Here is a 12,725-nt window from a genome sequence, read left to right on the forward strand (position 1 = left end):
AGTAATTAATTAAAAGTTCCTTATTATAGTTCCTATTAGTTAAGTTGAAAGAAGATAAACTAGTTTATAATATATTAAGAAAAGTAAAATACTGGTTAAACAAAATGATTCTACGACATGACTTTTTATTTAATAAACACTAACCAAGTGTTTACTACTTCTGGTGAGGATGAGTTCAAATTTGAAGGTCACCGTACTGCTGGAAGGACCAGCAAGCAAACACGTACAAATTGCGTACTGCGGGCAGGACTTGCGATAATCTTCTGGCAGGACGTTTAGAACAAAAGACCAGTCCTTCCAGAAGAGCTTCCAGCAGGACAAAGCACCGGGCGATCTATAATTGAAGAAAATAACCTATCTGCAGCAAGTCTTTATTGAGGCACGGCATGATCTATGACATCTTCTCTGAATGTTAATGGGCGCTTGCATTAATATATCGTAAACCTTGGTATTATTCCAGTTCCTTGACGACGTTAAATAATGCCCGTGTACTTTATCCACAGCCGTGGCTAAAATGATACTAAACAAAACATACATTTGATATTTATTTGACTGAGAATTCCATCGAGCATTTTAGGTACCTATTGTATTGTAGAAAGGAGAAGTAATGTTTGTGTCTCTACTTATTGCATTAATTCGTTTACTTCTATAGATTAGATAAGAATTGCCTCGGAGGCAATCAGGCAATCGGATTCTTAATCTTGACTTTTTCTCTCATATTAAAAAATGCAATCTCCGTTTCGTCACATTTATTCCGCCAATAAATCACGTCACGCCAATTTAGATTTATAACATTGACGTTAATTGACGTGTGAGTGTATCGACAATTCTTTATTGCCTACGTCAAAGAACGCACTACGGGACTATTCCCACCTCTCGTTCCCACCGCTGCAACTCCTGTGTAGCCAGGGTCTACAGCTTGACCGCCAATAAAAACCCAACCAGTGAAGGTCAAGTTAGAAAACAAAATTCCTGTTATGTGTTACCATTATCATAGGGGTCACTTAAAAATTAGGGATCGATGGTTAAACCGGGCATTAGTCAACTATTAATAGAAATACAGTCTTGTTGTATTAACTAGTTCAAAATTAGATACAGGTCTAGCCTAGGTCAAAGTGTGGGCGGTTAGGGCCAATGTCAATGTCAAATAAACAATTCCCACAAAAATAGACCAAACTTTAAACGCAAAGGAATACGGTTCAAAATTAAATAAACTTTTGGGTATTAAAACCTTAATAATATTTTATGAAATGACGGGGATACTATAACGATACGATAACTCTAGGTCGTATCAATTAATCAAATTCAAATGATTTATTCAGTACATAATCATCTACTCTACAATTTTTGTACGTATTGAGTTGCGTCTTTATTTTCGCTTATACAGGATGGCCCAGAAGAAAATTCACTTTTGAAAATTCAAGGAAACCCCTTCACCCCTGCCTGAAATTATTTTTTTGTGGGAACATGTCTCTTACCATCTAAATGCTCTCATTTGAAGTGTGACACGTAGCCCCATCTTGATGAAAACAAGTGCTCCGGTCATAGCCTTGCGAATTTTGCAGCTTTGAAATCAAAAAGCTTTTCAGCCTACCAGTATAGCGCTCTCAAAAATTAATCATCCTTTCAATGCAACAAACCAATTAAGCAGGGGTGAAATCTCACTGCCTCTAAGAAGCGCTAATCTCATTCCAGCAGACTTCTTTTTGTGGGGTTACCTTATGAGCAGAGTATACTCTTAATAATCCAAAAATTCTGCAGCATTTATCGATCCTGAATCCATTTCGAGGTAATTCTAACGAAAGTTTTCCAAAATTTTGATGTATGTTGACCGAATGTTGTAAATGTCAAAGAAATCACATGTACGATAAAATTTATAAAAGAAAGTAAATTTTAAAATAAATTGCACTAAATTTCCTTTAAATTGCAATAGTTTAAGTTCTACAAAAATGTACAGTTTTCGTTTCCTTCAATTTTCAAAAGTGAACTTTCTTCTGGGCCACCCTGTAGAACTGTATCTTATTTTTGATACGATGTTTAGTGATTACATATTCAATATCTAGTAATTATACACCGATATCAAGTTATAAAATCATATAAATGCGTATTTTGATTTCACACTGTGTTTATAAGCAAAAATCCTCTAAGTTATAATATTATTGACCATGAAAGTTTAAAACAATATATCCTCTTAGTGAATAATAAACTAAAGTAAATATAAGCTATTATGTGCTAATACCTGATTGTTTTTAAAGTTACACAATTACAATTTGTTTAAAAACAAAACTTTTCCTCCTTTGTTGGTATTCCGAATAAGATCGCCTACTGTTACCGAATTCGCGCAAAACGCTCTGAATATGAAAGTAAACCGAGACGGGCCTTTCTTTGGTTGTACTTGTTTTAGTGATGGCCGATGTGTTTACTGTGCGATTATATCGATAAAATTTAATTACGATGTTTTATTTGCCGTATATGCCTTATTATCCGAAACCATATTTTTTATCTTTTATTAATAGTTCACAAAGATGGAAACAAATATTTTACTTATAGTGTTTGATTTTGATATTAAATTACTATTAGAACACTACTGCTTTTACTCTACATTTCGTTTTCCAATCTCTCTTTAAGTTAGAACGGTTTATAGATATTATACTCGTAGCCTAGTATTATCCATAGGCTAACGTGATCTACTTATCTATTACATTTGTGATCATAATGGAAAAAAACCGATTTATTTCCGCAAAGATTACACACGGTGTATTAAATTTGACCATGTGTATCGATAATTTGTTTTTGGACATCTCTACTTCAACGTAAAGTTTCGGCGATGAATATCGATTCACTTATTACGACGCAACTTGACGCTCCCACGCAAACTTAGTATGCGAATCCGGTTTAATCATACTTCATTTTCAATATTTCATCGTTCCACGAAAAAGCCCGGTTTTGTCTAAATTTTGCGGCTGACAGCCCTTTGAGATCGCCATTTGTCCGTATTGCATAATGTCCGAGTAGGGTTGTGGTATCTCGGTTAGTTTTAAATAATGAAGTTTTCTCAGAGGGCTATTATTACGAAACCTTTATTCCTGACACCAAAATAGAAAGATTGCCTTACCAATAGACATGACGCTTTTTCATAATTATGTAGGAATTAGTACAAATGTTGATAACGTCGGCCGTTTGGTGTAGTGGTTCAGAACGAACTACTGTGCCGAGAGGTCCCGGGTTCGATTCCCGGCCGGGCAGAAATTGAAATGATGAATTTTAATTTCTGTGACGGGTCTGGGTGTTTTCTATGTATAATATGTATGTATTTACAACAAAAAAAGTATTTAAGTATGTTTATCCCGTCGTCTAGTACCCATAGTACAAGCTTTGCTTAGTTTGGGACTAGAGGCGCAGTGTAAAATGTCCAAGGATATTTATTATTATTACTAGTGACGCTCTCTTTCCAGTTGGTTCCCACGGAATATCAGCGTTATATCCTGGGTTCTAACTTCTACTCTAGAGCATAACCGCTGGTTTCCATTTTGGTCCAGAAATTATCAAAGTAATTACATAGTGCACACTATTTGTATATTGTAAATTGTGTATTTTAAAGTAAATTCATTACTTTTCCTTTTTTATTTCAGAAACTTAAATGATTTTTTTCCGTTTTGAAGTTCATAAGTGCCACCTGTGGTCTAAATTGAATACAATATTTTTGATTTTGATTCCATTTCTTGTAATTTATTTTATTGCTTCCGTATTAGTAAGTGGAAACACTTCTTATTTATCAAAACCAGAATTTTCAAAGTGTCGTTTCTTCATTCCAGAGTCGTCCAGAGAAGCAGTCGTCGCTAGCGTCTGGGCCTCCGCCCCCTGCTCCCATAGTGCCACGGTCCGCCGACGGGCCCCGGCCTCCAGGCTGGAACGGACAGCCGCGAAGACATGGCTCCAGCCGGTTCAATGTCCACCACCACAACCAGGAGCTGGTCAAACTACCGCCCATCAAAGGTTAGTGATCTGATGATGCTGTTAAATACCAAAACTTGTCATGGCTTACTTGACCCCCTAGATGGGGCAGAGGGCGTCCACAACAGTCCTCCATCGCGTTCGGTCTTGAGCTTAGCGTTTGATCTCGCTCCAGGTCTTGTCATGATTCAGTGCAAATTGAAGATGTTCGTATTATTAGCAGTATTAAATCCTCTCAAAGAGATGGTATTCGTTTTCGTTTTCACGCTCGTAGATGAAGAAAAATGGTTCGAAAATTATTTCGAATTCAATTCGAAAAAAAGAGTACAACTTTTTTGTTGTTACCTAGACGTTAGATACTACCGAATATCGAACTATCTAAAGTTGACGCTTAATTTAGAGGTGGGAGATGTATAAATTAGCCAGTACCAAACGGCAAACGGCATTCTAATGCTGAAAATCAATGCCAATAACTGCCTAAGTGCCAAGTATCGTTAAGATTTTCAATCAATTAGGAGATGTCGATAAGATGCAATAATTATTAAATTAGTCCAACATTTCTAAATATTTCTCGCGCATCGCATTAATCACATTACTGCCTACAGCAATTAAGTAATTAATCCAATCAACTCTTGCTTCTGATCGAATGCGCACGAGTGGAATCGATTGCAGCCCGATCGAATTCTCAGCGTGACTACGCGTAGCAATGCGCGACTAATTTTAGTTAGGTAGATTACGTCCGTATTTTTGCAGACATTAAATTCCAGTTCCATAACACTCAGTTTCTTGCGAACCCTCAGGTAAAGTAAAGCTGGACATCTGTTAAACTGATCAGTTGAATTGATCAGTGTACAATACAAGACATTACAAATACGGTCAGTTTTTGGGTGCATGTCAGTTTAACTGGCCGTGAATGTCCAGCTTAACATGCTTGCTACCAGATTAATTTCATAATACTCAAATCACCACACTAGACTGTGCCCTTACATAAAAAGTCAGGAATTGAGACATTGTGTTACTGTTTAAAGTTTTCCTGTACTTAATCGTCGATCTTCTAATTGCACACCGCAGCTTTAATTGTAGTTCTACAGAATGGAGAAAAAGTATCATTGCGTGTGATAATAATTGACATGTCCGGCATGGAGTGTAATGCAAATTGATTTTAATCATAGAAGTTACACTTACTTGCGATATTTGGTTCACTGTTGTTTATTTTTCGAATCGCTGGTGGGCCTAAGATTCCATCCTTTTGTATCATTAAAAGCTGAGAAGCAGATTCCACTCGTATTGGGTTAGGTTTAGAGTTACCCCGAAAAACCTCATCAGAAGTTTCGAATGTTGCCATCTATCTCACGCAAAGCGAGATCCCAGCATGAGCGATGGTGACAGATAGACCCGAAACTACGAAAACAGGATTTCGGAGTAGCGCCATTAACTTAAGAATATTATGTTCATAGACTGTATTTTCTATTCTCCTCGAGACGTAGAGATGCAAACAATGCTCAAATTGTAAAATAAGAACCTGACTGTGACTTTTCCTATTATTCGATCTAAGAAATAGCTCTCCTATTTCTAGTCCCACGTGAAACAAATATTACACAATACAGTACCATTCATCACTGTTACACACTCGTATTTGCTAATGTCAAGATCGAGCAACCATTATAGTTATTTGCATGTAAAAACCAAACAATTATTAGCTATTGTGCATTTGAACTGGCCACGGAATGTTTTCCATGCTCCTGCGCAGTCTCGAAGCGTTTGTTTTTTCTAGAAATACGTTTGTCAGTTTGCATTTCTTAAAATAAAAATAGCATTTTTGAGCTGTCAAAACGATGTTTCCTTTTAGACTTCGTAAAGAATGGAAATGTGGAGAACATCGCGGTTTTTTGCAATGTTATAAAAATACTTAGATGGAGAAAAAAAACTATGACGCTAAATCTTAGCCCCAACCAAACTAAGCAAACGGTACGGGCGACAGCGACAACACATCAAAATATATATTTTTGTTGGAAAATCACGCTTATAACAACCACTTATGATGTTACAGTGTTAAAATTGATGTGCTCTTGTTCTATGAGGACTAGACAACGTATAAAAAGCAGTCGTGTTTGTTTTGGCATTGTAGAGCTTAACGTTTAAATGTTCGACTGAGTTTGATGAATGCCGCATGTATTTAACCCATTTAGCCCTACCGTACCCTATGTGGTACGGTACCTTTATGAAAATATTTCGAAGAACCAAACTGTTGTTAATTTGTAAAAATGATTGTGACAGTAAGCTTAAAGTGATTATTTTACATAAAAAATATTTAAAAATATGTTTTAACAAGTGGTTTTGGAAACATTTATAAAATTCCTCGACAGAAAACAAAAAAAATATTTACAATGTATTTAAGAAGGTATAATTTCTTATTATTCATGGTAAATTATGTTATTTATCAATTTTATTTAAAAAATAGAGTACAATAGATATCATGACTACAAAAAAAATATTATTGAGATTATTTTTATAGGGTTTATTCCAGTCTAAAATAGGTGTACCGTATAAGGTACAGTAGGTCTATGCATGAGCACATCATGCGAAAAAATAAATTAAATTTTTATTATTTTTATTTGTTTTAGGCTATTGATGCTTCACTATATTGCCATAACTCATGAAAAATTTGATAATTTCAGCAAAAATAAAGCAATGTTGGTATTTATCTACTGCTATCTTGTCAGATGACCGCTAATGATGATCAGACTGACGAAGATTTAGGCGATAAAGATAGTGTTAATGTAAATAATTACCCTCAGAATTTTCTTCGATGGATTTGCTAAATTTCCATAGTCGTGTTGCTGAATGCGATTATAGATAGCACTAAACGTAACAAATCAGAAGAAGCCAGGTCTTCTTCAGCTATCCTCACTAACTTCGGAGAAGGTAGGAAAAAAGAACCAAATGTAGTTAGTATCACAGAAAACGTCTCACAAAATATGCCATGTGTGATACTAGTGATTATGTGATTTTATTTTTATTTTATATCATACAAAAATAAATAAAAACCTTTGAACAACGACTATGTTTTGCTTGCTTATAGACCTACTGTACCCTATATGGTACGGGCTCCCCACGGCCCCCTATTTATGGAATATTTTTTAAAATATTTTTTTCATGATTTTTAGGCTCCCCTTTGTAAGTTATTGCTGAAAAATACATTTTTATTTACAAAAATAATTATCGGTCTAAATGGGTTAATTGACGCGGTTGTTTTACGTCATTGTATTCTTTTAAGCTTCCGAGATTAAATTCTGCTTAAACAAAAGCATCTGTACTATGACTGTTTGAACCCAAAGTAGAGCTAAATAGTAGCTAAATATAAAGTTGCCTGATGTTTGATTGCGATTTAATGTGCAGGCAGCGCCATCTCTTGGTGACGCAAAGAATTACTTACGCCTTTATACATTGTACACAACAGAGTGGTACCATTTCTATATCTAACTAGGAATCGATCGCACTACATAACATACTCGTAGGTAAACAGTGGCATTTATCAACTAGGTTTTGCATACCGAAAGTTACTGTACACCATAACTTATAGGTTAAAGTAAAAAATATGCTACATATTAATCTAAATTGAACCACTAGTGAGATTGTGTCACGCGAACAAAAACACTTAGGGAACTTTATATTAATTACGAAGCAATTTCCTGTAATTACTGTACTGATTGTAATAATTTAGCTTCGGTTTTATAGTTTAATATGGTTTTGTCACGTCACCCGTATTTTCGGTGTCAGTGCTTATTTCCCAGGATGACAATACCGTCTTTGTTGTCTTTCATTAGAGCTGCTTGTTTATACATGAAGCAACTTCTGTAGCTCTAAAAGAAATTAATAGAGATAAAAATGAAGGGCAAATACACCGTGTGAATGACCGAAATATCTTTTGCCTGAAATTCAATAACAATTATTTTGTCAAAAGGCACCTACATTGTTATGTTTTGTCTATGTTATTTTGAAGTTAGGCTCTTCGTAGTTCTCCAAATTATAGCAAAACCTTTTGACCGTTATTGTGTTCTATTTCATTGTTAAAAATCAAGATTTTCCAATTTTTGTCATGGTTAGGATTTGAATTTTGTTTCTCTTCTTGCGAAGCTTGACCTCTTAGTTCAAGCTGAACCAAACTGGACGACTTTGAGTCCTAATAATCGCTTCTAGATCCAACTATCACAGAATAAGGGCAAATTACAAATGAGCATTAAATTAAACAGCAATTGAGCGCTAAGGGCCGCCGTACGCTGGCGGAGCGGTAAAGTGGCGTGTGTCCGCTCGCTCCAGATCCCTTTGTGCTCCGTTCCGTTTCCGCCGCCTTTCAGCTGCTTGCTAGTCAATAGACATTACACCCCTACCATGGGTCGTGAATCAAATACTTAAATATCATTGACATTCTTAGAAATAAGATGTAAACATTCTCCAGAAAACCGTAAGATCTAGCTAGTTAAAAGAACTCTATAGATTAGAGATGAATAATTGTTATTTTTTTATAATAGGTATGCTAATGACCCTTGACAAATTATTCGTTAACGACTCAATTTGTAGATGATGATTGTGATCATGAATTTCTATTGGTAGACACGTTGGTTTTCTGTTCTTTGGGATACTGTTTTTTGAGACAGTAACATTTTATCAAGCATGATTTTTCGTTTGAAAACTCTCACGGTCTCAGGGTCAAGAAGCTTTCGTTCAACATTTCCCTTGACACTTTACTGCTTGATTATAGAGCTGCACTGCGGCCTGCGGGAGACATTGATAAACTGGTCCAAATTTAGCACCGACCCTCCAATTTACTAGAGGGAGTGGAGGATTTGACCTACACTGCCTTCGCTGGACGGCGAGTTGCAGAAGCTGTCTTTCCCACCACTACAACTTCCAATGAGATGGTTGAGTAGTCCCTGGGGATAGAACTGTCTTTAACGACATCCACAGTAAGAATGAAGGTGGTCCTATTTCTCAAGTGAATACAGATCGAGTTCTCGTTGTAAGTCTTGCCCCAAGTCTAGGTAGTTCCATCCACCTTACGGAGTGCCAGTTTGCTTAGCTCTCAGCCTCTTGTTGATCGTGTATGACATAGTTGGAGCTCCTCATGCTTTGGGAGTAGGTCAATCTATAAGTTTCTGAATATAATTTAGATGCTTGTTTTCCGTACATAGTAAAGAACTTACTACTAACTTAATAATTGAACAAAAGCTGGGCTTATATTGTTTGTACCCAAGAATATTATTTGGAGACCGACTGTTTCAATCATTTATGATTCTATTTGTTTTTGTAAATCCAATCCAAATCCAAGACATTTGTTAAATGCAGCTGCAGAAGGTCTAACTATTAATTAGTAAACCGTTTTAGATTTATATGTAAAAACAAACATTACGATTAGTTATGTTCGTATATTTTATGACGAAATTGAGTAGATAAGTAATGTAACAGAAAGGAAACTACACGAAGTGTAATAATAATAAACAAAAGATTGTTACTGTCAGGTTAAACCAAATACATAAGTAGTACGTACATACCTGTACATGTAATGTAAATAAATACATAATGTAATAGCACAATAAGTATTGTTTCATTGTTTTGTTTGTTTTATATGTAACCGTCTAGTATACGTGCGTTTTCTTATGTTAACATAATGTATTAATTCGATCTTTCAAATTATATTTACTTTCTGAATATAGCCCGAAAACGCAGTGGGCAAAAATAGGCATTCAATAAATAATGAAATAATTTCATGCGTTTAAAATAATCTAGCAATATGCCAACCATCTGATCTGAAACTTAATATTATGGAATTCAAAAGCAAACTATTTCTTGCACCTGAGTTCACATGCTCTTTTGCATAAGTAAATACGTATTATGTAAGCAGTGCGGTTCGAATTTGCATTTGCATTTAGTACTGCACGTAGCGTATTTGCTGCTTAGGTACCGACGACGGCACGTCAAGTTATACGTGGTGATCTCTAATGCCCTCATTAATAAAGGCGATTTTGCTACTAAGGGCTGATTTTTCAATCCTCGGATAACTTTTAACGGAAGAATAATTTTGGCACAATGAAATATGTCAAAATGACAAGGTTATTCTTCAGTTAAAATATATCTGACGATTGAAAAATCAGCCGTAAAATGTATAACCCGTTGTGCTATCGTTAGTACCTACGCTTGGGTTTCCCTAACGGAATGGGTCGCCTAAATGAGCGTCAACCCTGTGACCTGGAATCACTCGTTCACCCTGCTATCGAGGGTAACAATACACTCTGATAGGTATTGTGAATATCGCAAACGTCACGTTTCTACCTTGACACTTGAAAATCTGCAGGTAAAAAAAACAATCAAGATAGATTGATTAACTTATTTCATGCAAGCTTAGGTTGCAAGTTGCTTTTCAAGCGTTTAAAAACGCGTTTGGACAAAAAAAGCAATATGGATATTTCTGACACAATTTCTTTGAATAAAATAAAACCACCTCACCCATTCAATTCTCTAGGTTATCATCAAAATTTCCCACTGTCCCAGATACTCAATCTGAGTTTCAAAGTTATATGACTGTAGCAGAGTTAGGTTCAAACTCCAAAGTTTGGCTCCACTAGCTTATGACTGTGAATGCAAAGTGAACTGGTTCACTAATAACTGCCAAAATGCCAACCATCAGATATAATAAACTAAAACGCGTAAACTTCACGTTTAAGGGGTATATGCTGTTAATATGTAGGTAGTTCAACCTATTCTGAAAATTCATTAGCCCCTACCAAAACACTGATAGATGCGCTATGGGATAGCTCAGTTGCTCTAAAAATTGGTGCTCTACGTGAAATGCGTCATTTTTCACCTAAGGGGTATGGATACAGTACAGTCTTTAAGAGATACTCCAACACCACAGAACATCAATAATCGTAAAAATGCCGCTGCAGAAGTCTAATTGCGACTTTAAGGCGGAAAATATGTATCTACAAACCTCCATGAAAGGTCTTGACTTGAATGATAGTTGATTTAACAAATTGGTTTCAAAGTTTTTCTTCTAATCAATCCACTTTTGTCATAGGCTGACATGTAAACCCATTACGGCTGATGGCACGTAATTTGTATTTCTGTTGCCAACCTACGCTCGTGGTATATGTTAATAAACACCATAGCACTTATTAACACTTTCAATTAGGACGGGTCACTGCTACCGAGCGCTAATCTACCTAATTACCGTAATGGTCCACTAATCCCAGTCACAGTAACCTTCTAACATCTGTTTAACAACTCGCCAGTGCCTTGAGTTTAATCCTGTTAAAGATTTACATGTGTTTACTTGACATTGTGGAGACAGCCTTGTGGAAAGTGCGTTGGAAAAACGTCCTTGTAAGTTTATTACCGAAGGTTGCTTCGCGCCTGATTAATACTTGATGTTTCGATTTGAGTTGGATTTTCTTTATATTTTATTCATTTGACGTGTTTTTCAAATAGGCTTCTTTTATGTTGTTCTGGTACGTTAGTAAAATAACGGTGGTAAATTATTGAGAGTTACTTATTTTGGTGCTTGGCATAGTGGACTATAAATATAAAGCCTATGTGATTGGGGATTCAAATCCCGTTGGGGCCGAATGTTAGTGTACTTAATTCCTAGTCAGGGCTTATATTCAGCTACCTTTTCAAAACCTCTACCAGTTGGTAATTAATCTGATAGTTGAAAGATAAACAGGTGGATACTTTGCTAAGTGAAAACAATGTATAAGTTCCGATTAACATAATTATTTTGTCAATGTAAGTCGAGGAAAAAGTCTTTCAGAAAGAATATCAGCGGACTTGTTTAGCTTCCCATCTCATTGTCTGAAAACAGAAGTTTTTCTTTCCTCTCCCCGCCCATCCTATTACACTATTTCCATTAGTGACTTTGCTGTTCGAATAAAAATACACCCGCACCATTACAAAAACTTACCATTGACTATTTGAATATAGCGCGAAGGACGTCTATGTACTAAACAAATTAGCTTTGTTACATAAAAGGTGTTTTCAATACTGCGTTTAATTGTTTTCCGATGTATAACTATAGCGAGAACAATAGGCTTGTGTAGTGTCTTCACACATACGTAATGGTGTAAAGACGCCATTCTGAAAGACTCGATGGCATTGTTATAGATTCTTCAGGTTTTTCTCATTTGTTTTAGAAAAACCTTCAGTTTTAACTTCTATAACTGGCCAGTATGCCATTTTGTTTCTATTGACTGAGGTGTATACGATGTAAAGCCAGAGTATAGATACTGACTTTAGTTGTGCTGTAATGGAACTAGACACGCGTTTCCTAGAATGGGCACGGTAAATATTTGATGGCTTATCAGATAATTTCGGCATTATGACCACACGATAAGATATCATCGGGATATATTGTTAACGTAACAAAATAAGATTATTGTCCTGCCACACACTGCGTCTTTAATGTCAAAGTTTTTAGCATAATTTCACATTCGTGACATTCAAGAACTAACATCGAGTCCAGGAAATGAATCAGACAATTTGAAGTCGATTAAACGATCGATTCTTGTGGGGGGAATGGCACGTCTGGCACAGAATCGCCCCGCCCGCGTCGCGAGGGTTACATTCCCCTTGCGTACACCCAAACAAACTTGCCCGGTTGAAGTTTTAACCCTCATTTGCCTTTTGATTTCTCAGAAATGCGACCGTCTGCCCCCGTCGAGACAGTAAAGCATACTTTGCGTGTCATAGTTCACATACCTATTGTAGAGAAGCTTAAA

The 12,725-nt window shown here is 36.1% G+C and overlaps 1 protein-coding gene across 1 annotated transcript in view; it reads left to right on the plus strand.

Annotated features, from left to right (window-relative positions):
• LOC135080815 (serine/threonine-protein phosphatase 2A 56 kDa regulatory subunit delta isoform-like) overlaps nt 1–12,725 on the plus strand; it is a 48,715-nt gene that overhangs the window by 26,559 nt on the left and 9,431 nt on the right. Inside the window, exon 3 of the mRNA XM_063975538.1 lies at nt 3,816–3,996. Within this exon, the coding sequence (XP_063831608.1) occupies nt 3,816–3,996 (181 nt within the window). The remainder of the gene's footprint in view (nt 1–3,815; nt 3,997–12,725) is intronic.

Source organism: Ostrinia nubilalis, chromosome 18, assembly GCF_963855985.1.
Source record: "Ostrinia nubilalis chromosome 18, ilOstNubi1.1, whole genome shotgun sequence".
NCBI classification, from domain to species: domain Eukaryota; kingdom Metazoa; phylum Arthropoda; class Insecta; order Lepidoptera; family Crambidae; genus Ostrinia; species Ostrinia nubilalis.